Consider the following 27,555-nt stretch of genomic DNA (forward strand, 5'->3'; position numbering starts at 1 on the left):
AAAAAACGTACCGATCCTCTTAAAGTGTTTGGCAAATTTGATTTAAATACCGTTTGTAATCGACCAAATGGTCTATATTGGTAATCGATAGTCGTATCGATATATACACTCACCGGCACAAAATTCTGCCACCCAAAATTTTTGATTAAGTTTGACAATTTATAACTTTATTATTTGTACTCCGATTTTCAAGATTCTTACATCAGTTTGTAGGTACATGTTTTCATGTTGTTTGTTATTATTACGGTAACAAAAACTTTTTGCTTAGATGGCATTATACGAGAGTGAATGTAAGCGTTGTATTGTCTCATAACTTTAAAAAATTCTGTGGAAAAAATTGGAGAGCTGATTTTGTTACATATTCCTTTTGTATTATTCTGAAGATATTCCTAAGATTCTGCTTTTTGAATTATCCGAATATCTCTTTTCTTTTAAAAGCTGTAAATAAAAACACTGCTTTGAAGGTTTACTTAATTGAAAATATTAAATGCACTAAAATTAACAAAACAAAATTAACAACAAAATAAAATAATTTAATTGCTGGTATGTCCACCGCTCGCAGCAACGACTGCCCTCAATATGTTTGGCATCGAATAAAAATGTTTGTTTTCTATACTTCCACAAAATTTATTACAACTATGTGACTACAGCTGTTTCGGCAGAGTACCTTTCTCAAGTGATTTAGTTTACAATGGTTTGCCTATTTAAAGTCTTTAACTGAAGAGGTTGAGGAGTGGGGAGCTGTTTGTCTCGAGTTGGTCATTCAGAATTATATCTGTATTTTTCAATTTATTAATTTCCATAGATTCTAATAAAGATAGCTTAAGGCCTTTGTTCTGAATATGCAGAATTTTAAACTGTTCATTAAAAGAATGATTATGATCTAGAAGGTGAAGTGCGTATGTAGAAGTGTCTGTTTTTCTATTGTTGAAAGCCCTTTTGTGTTCTGCTATCCGTTTGTCAAAAGTTCTGCCAGTTTGACCGATGTAAGTTTTCGGACAGTCACCACAAGTTAGTTTGTAAACACCACTCTGTAGTTGTTTTCTCTTTCGGCTCTTATTGTTCTTACAATATTTGCTTAAGATGTTGTTAGTTCTGAAAGCTGGTGTTATTCCTTTCTTTTTTATGTATCTGGCTATTTTTGTTGTTATCTTGCCAGTATATGTGATAGAGCAGAAGGTACTGGGTTCTTTCTGTGGTGGTGGATAGACTAATTTCAGGGCTTTCTTATGGAGTTTTTGGTTTAAAATTTTGTTAATTGTTTTTTCGTTATAGCCATTGTTTACTGCTATTTGTTTAATGATGTTCAGTTCTATCTCGAAGTTACTTTTTGACATGGGAATTTCTGTCAGTCTATGTATCATGCTATGGTAGGCTGATAGTTTGTGTTGTGTAGGATGGGATGATGAATTGTGTATAGTTGTGTCAGTATGGGTAGGTTTATGATATACGGAGAACTCATTGTTGTGTAGTCTGGTAATTGTTACGTCTAGAAAGTTTATGGACTTATTCTGTTCTGTTTCTATTGTGAACTCAATGTGACTATGAAGTGAATTAATGTTTGATAGAAATTGGTCAAGTTGCCTGTTAGTTCCTTAAAGCATACTAGTATATCATCCACAATATAAGAACTGTTTAAATACGGGATGTTTAGAAATTGTTGTTTCAAGCTGGTTCATAAATATATCTGATAGCAATGGGCTTAGAGGATTACCCATAATAAGTCCTGCACTGTTGTTTGTGTATATTTGATTATTGAATTCAAAATAGTCTTGATTTATGCAAATTTCAAGTAGGTGTAAAATTTCAGATGCAATGATCGGATTTGTACTATTATGGTCTAAAAGATTTTTAACTAAAACAAAAGTTTCTGTAGGAGGAACAATAGGAAAAAGATTTTTTACGTCAAATAAAATTAGTCTGGAGTTGTTGGGCAATTGAGAATGTTGTATTTTATTAACTAGTTCTAGTGTATTTTTTTAAGGAACTAACAGGAACTAAGAGGCAACTTGATCAATTTCTATCATACATTAATTCACTTCATAGTAACATTGAGTTCACAATTCGCGGTGTGCAAGTACTTGGAAAGGGAAACGAGAAACGACCGTGCGCGAGTCGCGGAGAAATATTGCATCTATCTTAAATAATTCATTGTCAATTGAAATTGTCAAATTGACGTATATTTCATATTTACTGTCAATGAAGAAGAAAAATTATATATTGCTCCACAATATTGATATGATATGCAATTATTATATAAAGGTAAATGTAATTAATTGTATTTTGCTTGCATTACTGCATTTTAATAACTGATTTTATTTACTACATACAATTGTTTACGTTTACTAAACATAACCTGCATCTTATTTTTTCTTCTTATTATTTTTTTGGACTATGGTCTTGACAATTATCCAGCAACCAGGACTAATATAATTGGCCAATATAATTAAAAGTGCGAATTAAAGTACAGAGCGTAGAAATAGAGGTCGCTTTGCCGAACTTGCACGGTCCCAATAGAAACAGAACAGAATAAGTCCATAAACTTTCTAGACGTAACAATTACCAGACTACACAACAAACATGAGTTCTCCGTATATCATAAACCTACCCATACTGACACAACTATACACAATTCATCATCCCATCCTACACAACACAAACTAGCAGCCTACCATGGCATGATCCATAGACTGACAGAAATTCCCATGTCAAAAAGTAACTTCGAGATAGAACTGAACATCATTAAACAAATAGCCGTAAACAATGGCTATAACGAAAAAACAATTAACAAAATTTTAAACCAAAAACTCCATAAGAAAGCCCTGAAATTAGTCTATCCACCACCACAGAAAGAACCCAGTACCTTCTGCTCTATCACATATATTGGCAAGATAACAACAAAAATAGCCAGATACATAAAAAAAAAGGAATAACACCAGCTTTCAGAACGAACAACAACTTAAGCAAATATATTAAGAACAATAAGAGCCGAAAGAGAAAACAACTACAGAGTGGTGTTTACAAACTAACTTGTGGTGACTGTACGAAAACTTACATCGGTCAAACTGGCAGAACTTTTGACAAACGGATAGCAGAACACAAAAGGGCTTTCAACAATAGAAAAACAGACACTTCTACATACGCACTTCACCTTCTAGATCATAATCATTATTTTAATGAACAGTTTCAAATTCTGCATATTCAGAATAAAGGCCTTAAGCTATCTTTATTAGAATCTATGGAAATTAATAAATTGAAAAATACAGATATAATTCTGAATGACCAACTCGAGACAAACAGCTCCCCACTCCTCAACCTCTTCAGTTAAAGACTTTAAATAGGCAAACCATTGTAAACTAAATCACTTGAGAAAGGCACTCTGCCGAAACAGCTGTAGTCACATAGTTGTAATAAATTTTGTGGAAGTATAGAAAACAAACGTTTTCAGTGTTCTATTGTTAGATAAAATGAACTTCCATCAAGTAACGGTCGAATCCATCAATTATTTGAATACAAATGTGTTATCCTTGCCTGGGGAATAGCCCGATATTCCTTTACTAGGGCCATAACTGTACCAAATTTTCTGGAGGCCTAGGAGACTTTTTAATTCATTACATAAATGTTCAATAGGATTGAGCTCTGGGCTGCATGCGGGCCATTCGAATCTTATCAATCCAACCTCTATATTTATCTCAAAGATATTTATGTTTATAAGTCAATCAGTGTTTTTATTTGCAAAACATTGTACAGCTCTTACAAGAAAAGAGATATTCGCATAATTCAAAAAGCAGAATCTTAGGAATATCTTCAGAATAATACAAAAGGAGTATGTAACAAAATTAGCCCTCCAATTTTTTCACACAATTTTTTAAAGTTAGGAGAAAATACAACGCTTCCATTCACCCCCGTATAATGCCATCTAAGCAAAAAATTTTTTGTACCGAAATCATAATAAACGACACTAAAACAAGTACCTATAAACTGATGCAATAATCGTGAAAATCGGAGTACAAATAATAAAGTTATAAATTGTCAAACTTAGTTAAAAATTTTGGGTGACGAAATTTTGTGCCGGTGAGTGTATAATTGGTTATTTGGTCGATAAAATATATACTCACCATTATATTGTTCAACTTATATTTTGTTTAGGTATATGAATACTGGTGTATATTCAGATGAAAAATGCAAAGAATATTTGTAGTAACATAATAGCATAAATAAATGTCTCTTACCGTTTGTTTCATTCCATTGAGCTTGGAAATTACGAGGTATGGGCTTACTGAAAGGCACCTTTTTGGGTTTAGCTTTCTCTTCGTTGACTACTCCGTCCAAATCCAAACCAGGAATGGCTTGATTTTCGTCCGTAAGAATTGATGTTATTTCAACTTTATCTTCCGGACCCATTCCAGGAATAATTGAAATTGGTTCTTCTAAAATAAAATTATGAAATAGGTATTAGATTTTGTTTTTATAGTGTTTAAGAAATATAAAATCGATACCTTAAAATACACACACCGGCAAAATTAAAGGAACACTTTTAAAATGAGGCAAGTGTGATGTCTCATATCTCCTAAACCAGTTGTCCGATTTGAGCGATTATTTTAGTAGGTATGTTATAGCCTTATTATTTAAGAATATCGGTGTAACAATATTGTTGCTAGACAATATTGTGGTAACAATTGGTATTTATAACTTATTTATTGTGTTTATTTTATTGTTATATTGTGTTAAATATACTATTATAACATATTATATAGATATAGTTAAATATAAATGTACATAAATATCTTTATAAAATACGTCCACCGATAATAGCCATTTCCTATTTATTACCTACATTAACAGCAGCTACAAATTTGTGCTTATAATTTTTCGGAAACGAATAGAACTTGAACTATTTCTTGCTGTATTTATTTTTACAATACATAAGACAGAATTTGCTAATAGTAATCAACCAATTATTCAGCCCTGTACTATTGGTACCCAACATTTATTTTTGTAATTTATAATTTTAATCTCGAGTAGTTGATAATTACATGTTTTTACTAATTAAAATAAAAAAAGTCGTAGAAAAAGTATAGTATTCTACTCGAATGTAATGTCTATTAGTCACTCTGATGAATTACGACACTCGTCTTTGGCTCGTGTCGCAAACTTTATCATCGTGAGTAATAGCCGTCATTACATGCTCGTTGAATAATATACTATAGGGTCTACAGTCTACGGCCCTATCACGTTTAGACTATATTTATATTAATGAATAGTTGTTAGATATTAAATGTCTGCCTTATATGGCATTTTAAACAATATTAACATTTGTTGTTTTGAAGCTATTTCCTTGTGGCATTTTTATAATCAACTATTTTCAATGGGAAATAAGTCACAATTTTACCAAAAAAATGATTTTATTAACGTTTCGACGCCCAAGTCGGGTGTCGTTGTCAAAATACAAAATAATACTAAATAAACAAAAATTTTGTTGCTTAGTAAAAAATTCTAATAATTTATTTAATCTGACTCATTTATATCGGCAATGCAGACATGTATTATACATTTTAAAGTAAAAAACTTTAAAATGATATTGCCAATATTGATGAGTTGCGTTCCTGGGAATACTTTACTAAAAGATAGTTCATTTGATTACATGAAATCAACCCAACTCAAGAATATCCGTCACAAAAAATCATAGCATGTGATCAGTCTTTAAAAAGACAACCAAATGCAACGGTGGCAGTAAAATTCTCGAGCTAGAAATTCCATAGTAAATCACGAGGGAAAACCAGGAAAAACCTCGTGATACTATCCCGCCATCGTAAGTATTCGGCTTTGAGTTTACTCTCAAATCTAATACCAAATTCCGACTTTAATATATATATGCTATTTTAAATTATAAATAATATTAATAATACATAGATATTATATACATAATATTAAAATATAAAATATGTACTAACTCGATATGTTACTGACTTACTAATCGTGGTATTTTATTTCTATTGACTTCCTCTTTTAGTATGGGTAACCACATCCTACTGCATTCTACCGAGGAATTTGCGACACAATTGGTTTCATTTAGGATAATTAGAGCCGCTTCTTTGATTTTTCTCTTTTTACTATCCGTTTCTTTCAGGACTATACTTGAATCTCTCCACTAAACTCTATGTTCATTATCCCATGCGTGTTGACATATCGTGGGCATACTGCAAAAACTGACCAAGTCAAATATCGTGCTTTCGAGATAATTGATGTTGAATGTTCTGTAATTTTATTTCAATTTTTTTTTAAAATCATTTTAAAAGGATATGTATTTTTTCTTTCCAGGTATTAAATGGTTGAAGTTAGTGATTCTAAGTAGCTCTAAAAATCGCATTAACCTTTATGTTTTTCTAAAAAAAAATAACTTGGTCACTTTTTGATGTAGAAATTTACTCAAATTTAAATCATGGTCACAAAAAGATGATTATTTATCAATAATAAATCACAAAGAAAATACTTCTAATTTTATTTATTTACAGTGTAAGGCTGAAGTTTCAAATAAAAACATTTGCTTTATTTTTTAAATTGGAAAATGATAACAAAAATGTAAACGTTTCTCTACTAGAATTAATCTGAATCTGAATAGGAGAAGTAGAGCTAATCTGAATCCAAATCGGACAATACTGATGGCTCTGGAGCAACATCCCAACATCTTCCCACTCTGATGGTATTGGCTGATACCCAAGCATGGAATTCAGAGGGTGTTGTTCCTGTCTACACAATTTTAGAAGATCCTGCTTTTTAAGTTTAGAAATAGGAATTTCTTTGGAGTAAAATAGCAGTTGAATTTCTTTTATAAGATTTATAACTCGTTTAGTACGCCCGATTACATTGAACATAAGAAAGTCTGGATCACTATAGTTGTACTTAAAAAATATATTGCGGTTTGTCTTCTTCATATCACATACATATAATTTTTAGCCAATTAACACAATTTCAGTTTTCATCAATGGTTCTATTTTTAAGAGTACCTACATTAGCAGCTAGAGTATTTATATCAAGAAAAGCATTATACCTTAATTCCTGTACGTTATATGCATCACTTTTTTTGTTTCGGCCAGTCTAAAAATGTGTAACTAATCATGCATAGTGTATACTGGAACATTATTTTTAGCATTTTCTATGGCACTGTGCATGTAATCTACTTCCATGTAAGAATGCCCAGATTCTAAAAAATTATGCTGCACAATATTTAAATTGCTGTTTTATATGATAAAATGAAAGATAAACTTAATATCTATTTTTCCAACACGTGATCGTTCAACAAATAAACATACAACGTATAGATAAAACTAAAACATAGAATAGTGACCAAGTCATAATATCCAATAGTCGCAGTTCAATGTTGACATGAATAAAACATGAATCATATTTCATGCAAAAGTGACTAAGTCAACATGTTCATTTCTTCCAGTCTGTTGATACGCATACCTAGACATAGACATTTGTGTGTTATGTGTGTTGCGACATCAAACCTTATAATTTTGCCTTGGGAATTTTTTCAGGTATTCGGTTAGTTCTTTGGAGTGACTTGGTCACATAAACTAAAAATCGATAAAAATTGACTTGGTCAGTTTTTGCAGTATACCCACGATATTTGAGATCTATCAAATTCTCTATTTTTAATATAAGACTGATGTTCACTTATTCTAACGTTTAATGGTCTTGATGTTTCAACTAAATAAAATTGTTCGCATTCACAAGGTATTTTATAAATACAATTCTTTGTTCTTTCTTGTTCATTGTTAGGTTTAGTTTTAGATAGAATAGATCTCAATGTGTTTGTTGTTTTGAATGTTGTTGAAATGTTGAATTTATTTCCTATTGTTTTAAGTTTCTCGGATAGTCCTTTTATATATGGTATTGATATTTTCCTCGTATTATTTCTTGTGGATGTTATAGGATCCCGTTCTACGTTGTTCTGTTCTATTCGATCCAATCTTGACAATTCCTTATTTATAAACGATAAAGGATAATCATTTTTTAATAAAACAGATGTTAACAATTGTTTTTCTTTTAATAATGAATTTTCGTTAGAACAAGTAATTTTGGCTCTATCATATAAGGATTTAATGATTCCCTTTTTAACGTTGATGTGATTTGATTTGTAATTGAGATATCTGTTGGTGTGTGTTGGTTTTCTATACATTTGATTCTCATATCCAGTATCCTTCTTTGAAACTAAAACATCGAGGAAAGGCAGAGTGTTATTATATTCCTTTTCTATTGTAAATTTTATTGTCTCTTCTTGATCGTTTATAATATTTAGGAATGTATCCAACAATTCTGATCTATGAGGCCATATTGAAAACACATCATCTACATATCTCCACCATACTGTAGGTTTTAAATTTTGTTTAGAAATGATATTAGTTTCGAAATCCTCCATAAATATATTAGCTAATAATGGAGATAAAGAAGAGCCCATTGCTAGACCAAAATTTTGTTTATAGAATTCATTATTTAGTTAAAAATAGGTATTGTTAGTACATAATGTCAATAACTCCATTACAGCTGATACATTTAGTCTTGTCCTAGTTGTCAATGTATTATCATTCTCTAATTTCGTTTTGATTATGTTTAAAGTTTTATCTAATGGTACATTTGTAAATAAACTGTTTATGTCAAAACTTACTAAAATATTATTTGGATTAAATTCAATATTTGATAATTTGTTTAAAAAATGTTGTGTATTTTTTATAAATGTGTCATTATTATTTGCAAATGGTTTTATAATATTTAATAAAAATTTAGATAGTTCACTACAAGGAGAATTGATGGTACTACAAATGGGTCTAAGTGGATAGTATCACGAGGTTTTTACTGGTTTTCCCTCGTGATTTACTATGGAATCTCTAGCGCGAGAATTTTACTGCCACCGTTGCATTTGGTTGTCTTTTTAAAGACTGATCACATGCTATGATTTTTTGCGACGGATATTCTTGAGTTGGGTTGATTTCATGTAATCAAATGAACTATCTTTTAGTAAAGTCGTCCCAGGAACGCAACTCATCAATATTGGCAATATCATTTTAAAGTCTTCTACTTTAAAATGTATAATACATGTCTGCATTGTCGATATAAATGAGTCAGATTAAATAAATTATTAGAAGAATTTTTTACTAAGCAACAACATTTTTGTTTATTTAGTATTATTTTGTATTTGGCAACGACACCCCACTAGGGCGTCGAAACGTTAATAAAATAATCTTTTTGGTAAAATTGTGGCTTATTTCCCATTGAAAATAGTTGATTAACATTTGTAAACATAAAGCTCTGAATTAAATTTAGAGCAAGAAAGCATAATCAGGATTGAGTTATAGATTTTTTAAGGTATAAGAAGTTTTACCAGAATAGAAATCGAAATATAAAATTTACATTAAAATTTCTGGAAATTCTAGATATTTGCCATCACCTGCTAAACGGCTTAGAACGCGAACAGTAAAAAAAATATCCAAGAATAGAAAATTTAAGCCTTTGAACTTTTTAATTTACAAACATTTAAAAAATATTCATAAAGCTTACTAAAGTGGAAGTTAAAAAACAGGATCTTCTGTACATATTAAGTTCCCAAAAATATAATCTCCAAGTGATCAAGAATTCTTTTTAAAAACCAATGAGAAATGGAGAAATTAGATGGCCATATATCAAAAAGATTATTTTCTAATAGCTTCAACAAAAAATATGCTTAAGGAAAAGATAAAGGACATGTGTTAGTATGGTTTGGAGCAAAGCTGGCTAAGTATACCTTTTGTATTTATTAACTCATTTTAGATTTGAATGTAATGGCTATATACTCAATGTAAATAAATCCTTACCTCCCATATCAATGTCTTCTAAGCCAGCAATTCCAGCTGGTAGGGTATTCAAGTTATACTTATCCCTCATCTGATCTCCCGGTCGATTTCTTGTCCAAAATTTACTGGTATGATCGTTGGAGCCCGAGCACAAGATATGGCCTAAAGGGTGCCACGCTAAGGTCCAGACGATACTGTCATGTGCCTGTTCTATAGCTCCCACCTCTTTATCCGCTCTGAAAAATATTTTGTATTAGTGTTACGTATATTTTTGCATTATAAAAAGTATATTATATGCAGTACTTTGTTAAACACAAAATAAGGGATTACACAACATTTGTTTACATTTGGCAGTTTATAAGTTGAGCTAGTCCAAAACTACTATTTCAATCTATAAGAAATTTTAATTCAAAAGATGGACTGACAACTTCCACAGAGGTATCAATCCGCCAATGAACAAGCAGAATTGCTTATAAAGAGGAAGAAGAAGAAGAAGAAATAATAATACACTTGCGAGAAAAAAAATCGACTCAAAAGTAAAATACGTTATATTTTTTGACTACGCTGTTTGGCAAGAGTATATCCACATATTATGTGAAATAATTACTTACAAGTAAAATATTATGAACAGAAGTAATTTTTATTGCAATAATACCAATATTAATTTGTAAAGTTCGCAACTAAGGAACAATGTTAGCTCTAATAGTGTATGTGAGAAAATATGTTATGAATGAAAGTCATTATGTAATGAATATAAAAATAAATTAACATAAAAAATCCAAATTAATACTGAGTACTTCCTCCACTGCGTTGAATTACACTTTCCATGCGAAATCTTAAGGCCCTTATTAAGTTTCTGATTCCTGAAGAATCGCTTCCCGCTCTTCATCTAATGCAGTGTTTAGCTCCGCCACTGTCGCTGGTGATGGATTACGGACCCGAATCCTGCGTTTGAGCTCATCCCATAGGCGCTCGATGGGATTCATATCCGGACTCAATGGAGACCAGTCCATTGTTGTTATATTGGTGTTGGCCAGGCAATCATTCGTAATCCGCACTGTGTGACATCGACCGTTATCATGCATTAGCATGAAGCAGTCGCCTATGTAGCCGGCGTAAAGAATGTAACGATCATAAACAATAATACATAATGTAACGATCTCTCAAGACATACAAGAACCACCTCCACAGCTCACTGTTTTGACACTACAGCACTGGGCAAAAGGTTCTCCGAGCCTCCGACAGACGCGTCGTCTTCTGTTATTGCTTTACAAGCACATTCGACTCTCGTCAGAGAATAAAACTCTACTCCAGTGGCCAAGGTCTCAATTGACGTGTTATCGGACAAACTGAAGTCGAGCTTGTTTCTGACGTGCGTTCAGTTTGGGACCCGTATTAGCTTGTCTGGGAGTCAAAGTCTGGCAGCCTTAAGTCTTCTCTTAGCTATTCACTGAGTGACGGTGACACCTCGAACATTCCTCAAGGATTGTTGAAGCTCAACTCCTGTCGCGTCCCGATTCCGCAAGGCACTCATGACAATGAATCGATCATCCCTCGCTGGCATACACGTCGCCGACTAGAACTTAGTCGTCGACTATAGCTACCGGTCTCCTGGTATCGACGCTAAGCCCTTGAGACTGCGTCATAAGGGGGCGACGGGCGACAGTCCTCTGAGTATAGCGCTCTCGTAATTATGTAATTACCTGGGCCGCCTTCACTGGTGAAGTATCCATTTATAAAATATTTACTTACTGCACTTCGAAGTGTACATAAACGTCAACGTTTGAAAAGCGACTGAGACGACCACCGATAAATTCATAGAGGTCTAAATTGCGTAGAATATGCCCGTCACAATGCTTCCTGCATTCCATATGCCATACAGAAGTAGGCAACTTTTACAACACGTTGCAAATTTGCATAAAACAATTATCTTTTGGAAGCTCTATAATAGTCAATATTTTTATGCATTAGTTGTTTTAATTAAAAGAAGACAACATGAAATTTCTAAGCATAAACTACAATTCATCGAGTGAGTCGATTTTTTTGCTTGCAAGTGTAGATTATTTCTGGGAGGTTGAAAGCTTACCGCAAATAAATAAATATGTCATAACAAATATATATCCGACAAGTTGTATCATTCAGAGACGGTATACGATCATTGAGTGGAAAATCTTGAAGTTACATCTATACACAGACCATAGACTTAACAAACTATTCCTAAAGTTAGATGTAGTAGAAAAAGTGAAGTAACACAGGACAAAAATGTTGAAGCTATTGAGTTCCTTTCATCAAAAGAGTGCATAAAAACAGTTCTGATTACCAATGGATGGAAAAAATACTACCCCTAGAAAGTAAGCATTATGTTTAAAATAATTGTTTTAAACATTTTGTCTAATTTCATTACATTAAAAATAATAGGATATAATAAGATAAGAAGTTATTTATTAAATCTTGTCCAAGTACTTTAGCTCTCAGATATTCATCAGGGACATTTCGTCAAAAAAGGAAGCTATCCAGCATATCCCGGAATGTCGTAGAAATTTACTTAAAAATAATAATAATGCAAATAAGACACACTAGACAACGGACAAACAGATTAAAATAATTGATCGGGGGCTACATTGTCGTCTATGTTTGTAGGTAAAAATGACACATTTTGTTTTTAGTCTATAACGCTAAAGTCACCCTTCTCACAAACATTGGCGCACTGTAAACTAGCGTTCGGCGAAGTACATGGTTGAGATATGTCGATATAATTCTTTAACTAATGGATCAAATGAAATTTTACAAATTGGAAATGAAAGAAGAACAATTAGCTATCTTATGGTTATAATAAAAAGAAATAAAATGTATGGGCGAAAAGGTGTGGGCGAAAAGTGAGACTTACATGAATTTTGTTTAAAAATGATTTAAAAATGTGTAACTAACACAATTTTACTTATAAAACCCTCCAATTTGCACAACATACCTCTCAAACATCTTGTTAAACCATGTTTTATTCAGAAAAAATCTCAAAAATTTTACTCAAATGATACGACATCTCAAAAAATATAATTTTTGAAAACTTTGTAGTTTTACAGAACTACTAACATTTTAAGACGATATTACTCAAGTTTGAACAGATTTATTACAATTTTGTAGGTGTTTTTTTAAAGCTTAGGATACAATATTTAAAATGCACTGAATTATTTTACTTTAGAAATGAAATAAACAATTTATTTTTGAGACAATTAGGAAAGATAAAATAATGTTATAAAAAAACCGAAAATTTCCTGCTAAAAAAATGTTTATACAAAGTGATCAAAACTTTTTTCTGTAAAACTTATCTAAAATAAATTTAATAATAACCTTCAACAATAATAAATGTTCAACAAAAATTTTTTTTGTGCTGTTATACAGTATGTCGGCGTAAATTAGAACCTATTGATAACTATTTTATTATCAGTTTTACTACAAAAACTTATTCTTTATAAAATACTCTACATCATATTTAATCTGAGATTCAACCATGAGATATCAAATTTTATTAATTTTATACGAGGTATGTCAAAAAATATGAATTTCACTCAAGAGTAAAGCACCTTTAAAGTTCACAATATTGAAAATTTTTGTTAAGAAAAGTTGTTTGGGATTAAAAACTAAGTTTTTATGTTCAATTACGTCCTTCTAATTGAAATATTATGCACTATAAGGGCATTTAACTGTTAAGCGAAATTCATATTTTTTTACATACCTCGTATAAAATTGAAAGAATTGATATAATATGATGGTTGTATCTTAGATTTTAAACCAGGTAGAGCATTTTATGAGGAATAATTTTTTTTTCGTAAAATTGATAATAAAATAGTTATCATAAATGTAATAAAATGATGATGTATCGCGTAATTTGAGAACAAAATTGAATTTTTTTTTTCTTAATTAGAAGGATGTAATTGTATATTAAAACATAGTTTTTTATTCCAAATAACTTTTCATAATTACAATTTTTATTATTCTGGAATATAAAGGTACTTTACTCCTTAACGAAATTCATATTTTTGACAACGTGGAATGAAGTAAACACTTCTGTTGTATGTAGGTATATGAATTTATTAAAATTCTTAAAATTTATCCACAAGGGAGTGGAAGTACAAAACGTTTTCGGTCAAACTGACCATCATCAGTGTAAACGTCCAGTGTACAAGTAATTGAAACTAGCCACTTCAATAGGTGTAAAAAATTTCTAAATAACATTATTGCTACATTATACGTATGCTATATATGGTGAGGCAGATAACTGGCCTATTAGAAATATCTCGAGAACTAAAGGCAACAGAATCATGAAAATTGGAATGTATTGGAATATTTTCATCTCTTTGCAACTTCCGGTTATACCGGAAGTTGCTTATAACTTCGTTTTTTTAAATAGGACACCCTGTATATTTTAACATTTTTGGATTCTCCTCAATATCTTCTTTCTTAAAATATGAGGTTTTGTAATATTATACAGGGTATTTTAAAAGATATTTACGTTTTTTTATTAATTTCGTAGCAACATTCACACCATGTAGAATTGTAACAGGTTGACATTAAAAACTCTACTTACGTTCAAGTGATTTTTAATATAGTCTACTATTGTTAAGAATAATTAGTATAGCTAATTTTAAAATTTTAGTATACAGGGTTGGTCGAAACTCGGAATGAATATTTTCTGAGTTTTCTTAAATGGAACACCCTGTATTTTAGCACTGTAATGAAATGATATTTCATGGTACTTTTTTATTTTATAAGTATTCCCTATACCTAATTGCTTTAATGTGTGAGTTATTGGTGATTCAAGCTAAACATTCATTGCAACAAAAAATACGTAAAATTTTATTAGGTTGGCCGTGAAAAAATTCAATCACAAATAATTTTTCAGAAATAAATACATATTAATCCAGACTTTACCAATAATGGTTTAGCTATCAAAATACCTACGTAGTTAAGATTGTTGGTGCGATTAACAATTAAGCACAAATTAAAGCAGTTAGGTATAGGGAATGCTTAAGAAATAAAAAAGTACCATAAAATATCATTTCATTACAATACTAAAATAGAGGGTGTTCCATTTAAGAAAACTCAGAAAATACTCATTCCGAGTTTAGACCAACCCTGTATACTAAAAATAAAAATTTAGCTATACTGATTCTTAGCAATAGTAGACTATATTAAAAATCTTTTGAACGTAAGTAGAGTTTTATATGTCAAACTACTACATTTCTACAGGGTGTGAATGTTGCTACGAAATGAATACAAAAACGTAATTATCTTGTAAAATACCCTGTATAACATTACAAAACCTCATATTTTAAAAAAGAAGACATCGAAGAGAATCCAAAAATGTAAAAATATACAGGGTGTCCCATTTAAAAAAACGAAGTTATAAGCAACTTCCGGTATAACCGGAAGTAGCAAATAGATGAAAATATTTTCATTAAATAGATGACTCTTCAAAACCCCTTAATTCAAATTTTCATGATTCTGTTGCCTTTAGTTCTCGAGATATTTCTAATAGGCCCTTTATTTGCCTCACCCTGTATAGTAGTCGACATTAAGTCGATGTCTTAAGATTATAAATATCACATGTGGATGTATGTCATCCTTGCTCGGAAATAGGGCTTTTCATTCACAGTCATTTGTTTCGAGCTTCTGTCATGTGTCACATAATATTAATATATCTACGTCATACGTTATTGATATATACCAATGATACAAACCAAAGACGTATGGCGTAGATATATTAATATTATGTGACACATGACAGAAGCTCGAAACAAGTGACAGTCGATGAAAAGCCCTATTGCACAAGCTTGTTGTGATCAGGTGAGAGGTTTACAACCAACTTGCAATTTCCGAGCAAGGATGACATGGTTGTAAACCTCTCACCTGATCACAACAACCTTGTGCAATTTCCGAGCAAGGATGACATACATCCACATGTGATATTTATAATCTTAAGACATCGACTTAATGTCGACTACTATATAGCATATAATGTAGCAATAATGTTATTTAGAAGTTTTTTACACCTATTGAAGTGGCTAGTTTCAATTACTTGTACACTGGACGTTTACACTGATGATGGTCAGTTTGACCGAAAACGTTTTGTACTTCCACTCCCTTGTGGATAAGTTTTAAGAATTTTAATAAATTCATATACCTACATACAACAGAAGTGTTTACTTCATTCCACGTTGTTTTAACGAAGGTATACAGCCAACTACAGGGTTTACCCTTTTAAAGTTTCATATTTTTGACATACCCTGCATAAAATTGATAAAATTTGATATCTGATGGTTGAGTTTTAGATTTAAGGCTATCCTGAGAATTTTATGGAGAATAACTTTTTTTCGTAGAATTGATAATAAAAAAGTTTCCCATAATATGGTTCCTAGATACGCAGACATACTGTATAAGAGTTACTGTATAAGAATTTTCGGATTGTAATGCCATATTCGGATTCAGCATACTCAAAAACAAAATAAAAACATATTTGATCAAAATAAAATGACGAATTCAACGATATTTTTAAAATTATTTATACGAAACAATTGTTATTGTTTAAACAATTAATAAACAATTAGCTGCAAAATCTGTGAGTAGAACTTTTTACTTTAACATGTATATAAACTAACAAAAAAAGTTTTAGAAAAATATAAGCTTGTTTGAATTATTCCGAAATAATGCATGTTTTCGTTCTATCTTGACTCCCCTATTAACAATTGATTCATACAAAATTACAAATCGTTACAAATTTAACTTAAGAATAGGTAGCATTTGCTTTACTTTAGAGTTATACCTTTTTGAAAAAACAAATTGAACAAGTAAACTAAAAAAAGTGACTCACCCCACATGCCAGAACATAATAGCACCATCTGAACCACCACTACAAAATAGACCCTCGTGGATTGGATGCCAAGCAACACTCGATGCTTCTTTCTTATGTCCTCGGAACGTTTGCACTTCTTGGCTCAAATTTCGTAAGTCGAACAATTTAAGAAGATGATCTCTGGATGCGGTTATCAACCAGTTGCCGTTCTCGTTCCATTTTAGATCCATCACAGTTGATTTATGGGCATGCCTGAAAAAAATTTGGTTAATCACAATATAAAACAACACATTAAAAAAAATCATTGGACAACCTTGCTACAAGATCATCCAGCCTCGAACGTCCACTGCTGAATATACACCTTCTTCCCTTGTTTGCATTCTAATCTATCCTGCGCTGCTCTCATACAGTTTTTATTCATTTGCTATACAGCCTTTTTGTCCATCGATCATCTATCATCCTTGCCATGTGTCCTGTCTATCTCCAATTTAGTCTGACTATTTGTTCAATGATGTCAGTCACCCTAGTTCTTTATCTTATATCCTCATTTTTTAATTGTCTGGTAGAGTTATTCTCAGCATAGATCGCTGCATTTTCATCGGTATCAATCTCATTTTAATGACGGAAGCTTTTGTTAGGGTGCGTGTTTCCGTTACTTTTGTTAGTATGTACTGGTAAAATGCAATGAAAATACACTTTTCTTTTCAGACATATTAGTCCTGTCGCCAGGGGGGGGGGGTACAACGGCCTTCTTTATTCAGATGGACTTACCCAAGTTTTTTTTTAAGTATTTTGACCCGAACAACACGAATTTCTTTGATAACAGATCCGGATTTCGATTAAGATTGTTATAAACAAAGAACTTGAGGAATTACATAACAGCGATTTTTCGCAAAACAAAACATTTTTTGTATTTTTGGGTCATTCTAAGCAAAAAACGTGGTTGAACTTACAAAAAATCGAAAAATTGCTATTTTTGAACCCGAATAACTTTTGATTAACAAATAAAATAGCAATTCTGATTACTGCATTTGAAAGTTCAAGTCAAATTATACCGGTTTCGATTATTTGCATTGCTGAAAATTATTTTTTTTATTGTTAAACAAAGCTATAAACAAAGTGTTTACCGTGCCCAATTCATGCGTTTTATTGTATGCTACGTAGAAATTGCCTGTTTGTAGGCGCGCCTACTCGTTCGATTTTAAATTAGAAATGCATTGAAAACATCACTCAAGCACTATGTGTCTGTAGCTTTGTTTAACAATAAAAAAATTAATTTTTAGCAATGCAAATAATCAAAACCGATAGAATTTGACTTGAACTATCAAATGCGGTAAGCAGAATTGCTACTTTATTTCTTAATCAAAAGTTATTCGGGTTCAAAAATTGAAATTTTTCGATTTTTTGAAAGTTCAACCGCGTTTATCTCGAAAACTATGCATCCTACGAAAAAACTTGTAAGAACATTTTTTTTTGCTTAGAATGATCCACAAAATACAAAAAAATGTTTTGTTTTGCGAAAAATCGCTGTTATGTAATTCCTCATGTTCTTTGTTTACAACAATCTTATCGACATCCGGATCAACTGTTACCCAAAAAAATCGTGTTCTACGGGTCAAAATACATAAAAAAAACTTGGGTAAGTCCATCTGAATAAAGGAGGCCGTTGTACCCCCTGACGACAGGACTATACAAATCAATTGGAAGTTCTGTCTGACAAAATACATGGGACGTTTTCGTAATCTGACGTTCCAAATTTTTAAACTGTTCCACAATTAAAACTTCCCCTGTTCCAGTGTCCCGTACATCAAAGTTTGTCCGACTAGACACCGTTAAGCTATTAACAAATCTTCAGCTTGCTATTAATCAACTTTTTTTGGTAAGCTGGACCCAGGCCTAATATGGGTAGATCGGTTTTAAATGTTTCTCGTAGTTTTCCATATGCAGCCCATCTAAGACATATTCGTCTATTCTAATCTCTGCAAATCCTAATTTCATGACTTAGATATCTTTATTATGTATCCACCAGTTCTATTTCTTTTTCGTTGATGTTAATATGTTGGTTGGGTACAAATGTAAAAAAAAACAAATTTAGTACCCTTAATACAAACTTGCTTAGATTTGTAGTAATTGCAGTGATCTGATCTCATTCCTTTCCTACTTATCTAACGGATCTAAGTAATATTCAGTAGATTCGCTATAATCTAGATTCAATGAATCTAGTATTTTTTCTTCTTTTCTTTCGATTAAGTGGAGCTTTTTGTTATAAAATATATTTTTCGTAGTGAATATTCTTAAGTCACATTCAATTGATACCAACACATAAAGGAACGAAACCTCAAGTTTTAATAAAACCTAAAGCAAACAGTAATAAAGTAATAATTAAGCTGCCAATCAAACACAGAAACCAGGGATAAAAGAAAGGACAATTTCAATAATATGATACCTGAGAAGGCTTACAGAATTGAAAAGAAGAAGAATTTTTATTACTTCAGATGCTTTATTACTTACAAAGTGGCTAACGATTGTCCGCTTTTCGGGTCCCATAATTTTAACGGTTGCTGATTGTCTTTGCTTCCAGATATAATAAGACTTTTCTGAGGATGCCAATGAACGCATTTCACGTCAGCACCATGTCCTAAAAAGCAAATTTTACATTAATAAACAACCCATTTTAGCCTTTCCTACGAACTATTTTACTTTTTAGTAGCTACTGTTAGGATATCAAAATTTTATGTAATTTTATTTAATTTTACTTAATTTTATTTAATATTGTATTTAATTTTATATAATTTTATTACCTTTTTTTTTAATTTTCTTTAATTTATTTTATACAAATATTTTAAAATTAAAATTAGCCAAATCTGTCCAGCCATTCTCAAGTTGCTAAAAAATAAGTATAATATATGTATGTATACTCTGTAACCTTGGGTCTCTAAGGCCTGTTTGAGCTGATTGCTTGATGTGGAAGGCACTTATGGAATAAAATTATTTCTGTCCTTGTTTCAAAAAACTATAAAAAACGCTGAGACCCGTCTATTTTTATATAAAAATGTGCACTTTTTAAACATAAATTTAAATGTACAGGGTGATTCATGCAAGTCTAGCAGAGTCCACAAGCTTTAAAAGCTGCTTATAACATGATTTCAACGGACTAGCTGTATAGCTGAAGTCGGCAGACCCAGTGGAAGCAGAGTTGTAGCTAATGAAAAGTAGGTTCTTATTCGTCAAATACCAAATTGAATATTTGAACGTGAAGTAACAAAAAAATTAAGCACTTTTCGGGGAAAATTTATTAAAACATTTTTAAAGTGTTTAAAAAAGCTTTATTTTTGTTTTTTAAAAAAGTTTCTAAGATCAAAAGTAAGTTACGCTAAAAAAATGTCGGTCGCTTTTATTTAAAAAAATCGTGAAAATCACTCACTAATTAGCATCCCAAATGAAATTAATCGTTACCGCTTTAGAAGTTACTTTACTTATGGTAGGGGAGCCCAAGTGGGGATTTTTGCAGTTACTCGAGCGCGTCAGATTATCATATGGGGAGAAACCTTGTACTCTGTAAATGTACCTCTACCATATATTAGCTCTTAATACAGAAGAGTTCGTTAAGGGGGGTCCGAAAAAAAAATCTATCCTTAGAAAAACTCGAAATTGTCAGATTAAAATAAGGTAAGTTAAGTACATGCAAAAGAGTGTATATTTCAAAAATCTGACGATTTGAGCCGAGCATAAGGAAATGGGCGAGTCACAAAGTTTCATAAAATAGCGAATATTTCGCAAAATGAACATTAAATCGAAAAACTGCAAAATAAACGTATTCAATATTTTTGAAAAATCTATCGAATGGCACCAAACATGACTCTCCACGGACGTGAGGTGGGGGGTTACCTACTTTAAAATCTTAAACAGGAGCCTCCAATTTTTATTGCAGATTTGGATTCTTTGCGTAAAAATAAGCAACTTTTATTTAAGACATTTTTTCGAATTATGGATAGATGGCGCTATAATCGAAAAAAACGATTGTTGGAAATGGAAAACTAAATTAAAAACTGGAAAGTATCCCACTTTATGGTAAACTTAAATTAACTTTTTTTTTTGGTTTTAGGACCTACTCTTCACAAAACCCAATAGGTCCCCATAACGCTCGAGTAACTGCAAATTTAGCATACTTTCCTCCCCTACCATTATATATATTGTTTATATAATTTGTAAGTTTCATCATTTCAAAGTGCTTATTTTTGAAAAGGCTGTAGTTAAAAGGGCTTGACCGAGTTAATAATCACGAGTGTATGCAAATTTTGAAAAGCCATACAGTTGAGTCCGCGAGTCTTTACCATAGAGTTATATATTAGCATAGAGAGAGCCTTCACTATGCGCGTCCTGACGACAAGATCTCTTCGACTGGTTTGCGCTATCTCTTTCTAACACATCGTACCGAGAAACTAAGATGACATTAAGGTGTGAGTATAGGCACGGAAGAGGAGGACAACTGTCTCAGCTTAATATGCGTAAGAGTGAAACAGCACTAATCCAAAGAAAAAAGATGGTGTCGTCACTTCGCTTTGAATGACACTCTCTCTATGTCAATATATACCTCTATGGTCTTTACCCGCGCGTCATCATTTAAAGCATACGAAATAAGTCTGAAATTTACTAAACGCAATAGCAAGTGACAGAAAGTAGGTATTATTCCGATCACGGGTTATAGTATGAAATTTGACGTTATCAAATAAATATAATGTCAAATTTAAGTTTTGCTTTAAAATTTTGGTGCATAATTACAGCTACATTCGAAGTAGCTTAATAAATTATTTTATTATCATTGATTAATAAATAAATAAACAATTTATAAAAAAAATTCAATAACATTTTCTTTTTGTTATTTTATTCACTTTGGCGGAACATTAAACACAAGCAATTCTTGTACGTTGTCAAAATTTATCGTAAAATAACATAAACTTATTTATCATAAAATTTCTAACTCCAATATAAAATTAGTTGTGAAAACAACTGTTTGTATATTATAAAAAAAACTTCAAAATGCAAAAATTCGACAAAATAACAGCAAAAAGTTCAACAAACTTCAACAAAATTCAACAAACCAAAACGTCAGAAATTGTACTTAAAATATGTGAAAGCATCCCAGCCGTCTTTCTTTGTAGCTATCTCTTTTCAATGCACTGAGTCTAAATCGTTCATAAAAATAACATGTGTTTTTACTTAATAACATGCGGCAGCTGGTTTGTCATTAGATTCATGCGTGGAAGAGAATGATGCTAGATAAACAGTATGTGTTTTATCTCGCCAGGTATTAATGACGCACGGGTAAATACTCGCGGACTCAACTGTATATTAACTAATTTTTGTCTTAAAGGAAAACAAAAAAAAATCCAAAATATTTAGAAAAGCAAAACCTACATTTGTTTACTCGTCGAGATTTTTGGAATCGCTAATAATTTATAAAAATAATATATAATATATTTCGAAAAAGGATTTTTTTCAAAACTAAAATAAAATTTTTACTTTAAAACCAAATTAAAAAAAAACAATTTGAACCGATAAAATTTACAGATCGTATAAACAATACATAACTAAAGTAACCTGTGAAGCGGTAATGATTAATTTCATTTGGAATGCTAATAAGGGGATGATTTTTACGATTTTTTTTACCCAAAAAAGGGACCAACCAAAAGGCAGCCTAACATACTTACTTTTGATGCTAGAAATAAAAAAATAACTTCATAGATATTTATGGGGGTGTACACATAAACTAGCCTTTACAGGCCGGTTAGTCTTCACCTTCAATGAAAACGACATCATTTGAAGGTGGGAATCCAATTTTTGGGTCACCAATCCAAGGACATTGATCGCCGATATTATTAAGTGCAATATTTTTTTCTACGGCCGTGCTAAAAGAGCCACTTTCACGCACGGATTTTGTTTCCGAAAGTTGCACTTTCCCGCACGGCGTGCGTGAAAGTAAATTTTCCCGCACGGCGTGCCGGAAAGTAAAATACCTTGTAATATGGCATTATAATATATTGCAATACATGCAATAAACTAATATTTAGATATTATTTACTAATTTATTTCAAATTTATCTTATTGTGTTGTGTTCATGTTTTAATGAAATTAGCGCGATAATTCGATGAAATAAAATTATTTTGACATAGTATTTATAAGTCAGATCAGTAGAAAATTACAATGGTTTTGAATCGTCGTCATGGAAACCAATATCGTCGTCGTGGTAACCCATTATATTGAAAGTTTGGTTTTGACAACCTCGTCAAAGAAATAATTTGTGTATTTTCACTTCTAAATAAAAATTGATATATGTAACTCTATTGTGGCTTTTTTCCAAACGTACGGCCCTAGAAAAAATATTGTTCCTAACTCATGCGGAAAGTGTCTTCCCCGCACTCGACTGCTTGCCCGAACTCCGCTATCGCGTCGTTCGGGTCAACGGCAGTCTCGTGCGTGAAAGTATCACTTTCCGTACTAGTTAGGAAAATAACTATTTTAAGCACGGAACCGGGTATAAGCTAAAAAGATTTTAAATAGATAATTAAAATCTCGGAAAAAAATTGAATAAAGAAATGTCGAGTGAAAGAATATAAGCATAAGAGAAGAAGATATTTTAATACCAAAATCTATTTTAAATCAAGGTAGTGTGGTTTCCTCTCTATTCTTGAATGATTTTAGATACTATGTATCAGTGGCGGCTCGTGATTTTTACAATAGGGGAGGCTATACCTAACTGTAAAATATCTAGACAAATTTGCACTAGCAAAAAAAATGCGCCAAAAAATGTAATTTAAGGCCCCATTTTTTGACCATTTTTTATTTACATTTCATAATATCATCATAATTCATAATTTCATGATATCATATCATTTTAAAAATAGTTAGTCTAATTGTAAAAGTTTAATACCAAAGTTTGTGTCGTTTATTTGTTAACAATTCTAGCTCTGTAAATAGATACCTATGCATATCAAAATAAATACAGATTTGAAGTTTTGCAGTCCATACAGGATGAAGCTTCATATTTTTTAAGATACTCAACTGAATTTTTTTAATTCTAAACGCGGCCTACTGCGAATTCAAAAACACGATAAATTACCGATATTTTGCTTTGAGTTACAGATGTCGGAAAAAGTTATTTGAACAAGTTGTTCCAAATATTATTCTAGCCCCACATACCAAATTTCATAACAAAATTAGCACTTCTAGATTTTTCATTATTTTTAGTCAGGATCCTAAAATTCGTTGTCCCGAGACACACGCAACTACGCAACGGAGCCGAGAAGCTACTTTGCCTCCCTTGGCATATCTCCTTGCAGCGTGTGATGGCACAGTATAAAGAGGGACAGTAGAACCACTCTCCGAAAAATTGGAAGTAAAGTCTGTAGTCTGTAGTAATTTTAACAGGGAAAACCCGCATCCACCACTGGTGAATTACCAATTGCGTACTGCCGGTATTACTTCTTGAGATCGGGTCTAGGACGTTTCATCGCCGCCAGTTCATCGCCGCCGTTTCGATGCCGCCAGTTCATCGCCGGCCGTTTCGATGCCGCCGGTTCATCGCCAGTCAGTTAATCGCTAACTGATATATTTCCGAGTTTTCGACCAATTTTCGACAGTTACATTTATTATTTATTTTTAGTATTAATTAGGAATTCTAGGAAATGCGAGATATGACCATTCCCGTTGCCATACTTAATCTTTTAATATACTTTTAAACTTTTATAATATAAAATATAATTTAACACTACAAATTTATTACTGTTTAGTATCAAATTTAGGGGAAGTAGAAATAGAACAGTAAATTAATATAATAATATTTTTTATCTATTTATTTGTTATAAGTTTTGAACTGAATTTAACGTCGTGTCGTGTCATCTCCCATAATACAAGATCAACTGACTAACTGGCGATTAAACGGCCGGCGATGAAACGGCCGGCGATGAAATGGACTGGCGATGAACCGGCGGCGATGAAACGTCCCATTCCGTTGAGATCAAAGCGCCGACAGAGGAGTGATTTTACTGTGGAACCTCTATATACTGTGGTGATGCCACCGTAGATGCCACTGTTAGGAGACCGGGTCTCCTTAAATGCGCTGCGCGGTGCATCAGCTACGGAGGCTGCTACGCTTCTCGGCTCCGTTCATGCATCTCGGGATAACCCAGGGTCCTGCCTACAATAATAATAAAACTGAGACGCGACCATGCGTTCTAATGCTAATGCTCCGTGCTTATGGATATTTAGTGATAATATGGAATTTACACGTTGTATAATAGTGAGAGTGCTTGTTGTTTTTGCGATTCATGATAAACAAAACAGTGTAGCGTGTGTAAAAAATTTATGGGAAGGCTAAGCCGCCCTTGCCTCCTCTGATGAGCCGCCACTGCCATGTATGTTTCTATTAGGATGAGAAATACAAAAAAATAAAAAAAAACGCTCAATATCAGAAAAAAAAGTCGCATTAATACTTCTTAGTAAGTAACTTAGAATAGGTATGTACATAATTATAAGAAAAACAAGTGTTAATAATTATAACAAATCTAATGGTAGGGGAGCCCAAGCGGGGATTTTTGCAGCTACTCGAGCGCGTCATAAAATCACATGGGGAGAAACCTTGTAACCCTATCACATATGGACTCTTAATACGTTAAGTGGAATTCGTTAAGTGGGGTCCGAAAAAAAAGCTATCCTTAGAAAAACTCAAAATCGTCAGATTAAGATAAGGTAAGTTAAGTAGGTACATGCGGAACAGTGTATATTTAAAAAATCTGACGAGTTGAGTAAGGAAATGGGCGAGTCACAAAGTTTCACAAAAAAGCGAATATTTCACGAAATGAACGTAAGATAGAAAACTGAAAAAATACTTGTTCAATATATTTCAAAAATCTATCGAGTGATCCCAAACACGACCCCCACGGAGAGGAGTGGGGGATAAATTTTAAATTTCAAATAGGAACCTCGCGATATTTTGCGAAATGAACATCAGATCGAAAAACTGAAAAATAAACGTATTCAATATTTTTGAAAAATCTATCGAATGACACCAAACACGACCCCCCACGGAGGTGGGGTGGGGGCTACTTTAAAATCTAAATAGAAACCCCCATTTTTTATTGCAGATTTGGATTCCTTGCGTAAAATAAGGGTATATATTTATATACATCCGGGTATATAAAACAATAATCAGGCCCATAGTAAGTTATGGCTGCGAAACATGGGTGGTGACACAGAAATCTGCCAATGCATTAGATGTGTTTGAAAGAAAAGTATTACGTAGGATACTGGGCCCAATAAGTGAAAATAACAACTGACGAATTAGGTATAATAGAGAAATATACGAGCAATATAGCGAACCAACTCTAGCACAACACACTAAACTGCAGAGATTACGGTGGGCAGGGCACGTGGTCCGCATGCATAAGAATAGAATCCCCAGAAAATTGCTGAATGCAAGAATGCAGGGAAGAAGACCTGTTGGAAGACCTAAAAAGAGATGGGAAGACGAAGTCGATGAGGATGCCAGGAACTTCCTGGGAACGCGTTCATGGAAAATAATAGCGGTAAATCGAAATGATTGGGGAAGCTTATTGAAGGAGGCCAAGGCTCGATTTGGGCTGTAGTGCCATTGGATGGATGGACGTAAAAATAAGTAACTTTCATTCGAAACATTTTTTCGAATTATGGATAGATTGAGCTATAATTTGAAAAAACGATTGTTGGAAATGGAAAATTAAATTAAAAAATGGAAAACTCCCACTAAAATGGAAAACTTAAACTTTTTTTGGTTTTAGGGGACCTAATCTTCACAACCCAATGGGTCCCAATAACGCTTTAGTAATTGCAAAGTTATCATCCTTGCATCCCCTACTACAGGGTGATTGATTAGTAGGGTAAAGCTCAATAGCTCCGCTGTAATAGATAGCAATAAAAGTTATTAACAAAAATTTTAGCCACCTTTGAGCTTCACATTACAAAATTAGTTAGAATGTTACAGGGTGTTCGATAACACAGTGGCAGACCAAACTTATGGTTTTTCAAATGGAACACCCTATATTTTATTTTAGATTCGAAATCCTGTTAACTTCTCCATCACAAAAATATAAAGGTTTGTTATGTTATACAGGGTATTTACAAAGTTATAACCAATTTTATATGAAAATCGTAACAAGTTCAACTCCCAGTATAAATAAAAATAAGCAAAACAACAATGGTTTATTAATGCCATATTTTTAAACGTATTGTCAAAATTTTCAAGAATGGTCGATATTGCTAATTTTCTTTATATCAAATACAGGGTGAGTCAAAACGCAAGTACATTATTTTCTCAGTAATTTTAAATGGAACACCCTGTATTTTATATCACTATTGAAAAGTACCATTACCGTACTTTAATTTTTAGATAACATTCCCTATGTCTAAATTTATTAGTTTTCGAGATATTTTCATTTTTCAATGGACCGTAGCGTAGCCACCCAAATTACCAGAATTTAATAAACTGGACTTATAAAATACCTCCAACAACAAGGGATGAGATGAAAAATAGAATACAAAGTGTATTTCGATGTGTTAATTTACAAATGCTCCGTAGAGTAAGTACCTCATTCAATTATCGTTTTTAGGCGTACATAAATGTGTTAGGAGATAATTTTGAACACCTTATGTAATTAAATATTAAAAATATTTTATTAAAAGTAGCTTATAATTTTTTCAAACATGTTTTTTTGCAAAATGTATTGCTGATAAATTATGTTTCGTTCTTTATTTGTTACATTGTTACATTTACATACAAAAGTAGTGTTTAATTGTCTTACCAAAATATTGTATTTTGTGTTTGTGTGTTTTTTTTGT

The 27,555-nt window shown here is 32.1% G+C and overlaps 1 protein-coding gene across 1 annotated transcript in view; it reads right to left on the reverse strand.

The window, feature by feature from the left end:
* Nucleotides 1–27,555, reverse strand: part of LOC114324168 (pre-mRNA 3' end processing protein WDR33) — a 161,584-nt gene that overhangs the window by 24,812 nt on the left and 109,217 nt on the right. Inside the window, exons 6-9 of the mRNA XM_028271920.2 lie at nt 19,195–19,321; nt 16,702–16,935; nt 9,855–10,069; nt 4,233–4,430 (exon numbers count right to left, since the gene is read on the reverse strand). Coding sequence (XP_028127721.2) covers nt 4,233–4,430; nt 9,855–10,069; nt 16,702–16,935; nt 19,195–19,321 — 774 coding nt within the window. The remainder of the gene's footprint in view (nt 1–4,232; nt 4,431–9,854; nt 10,070–16,701; nt 16,936–19,194; nt 19,322–27,555) is intronic.

The sequence above is a fragment of the Diabrotica virgifera genome, chromosome 1 (genome assembly GCF_917563875.1).
Source record: "Diabrotica virgifera virgifera chromosome 1, PGI_DIABVI_V3a".
Taxonomy (NCBI): domain Eukaryota; kingdom Metazoa; phylum Arthropoda; class Insecta; order Coleoptera; family Chrysomelidae; genus Diabrotica; species Diabrotica virgifera.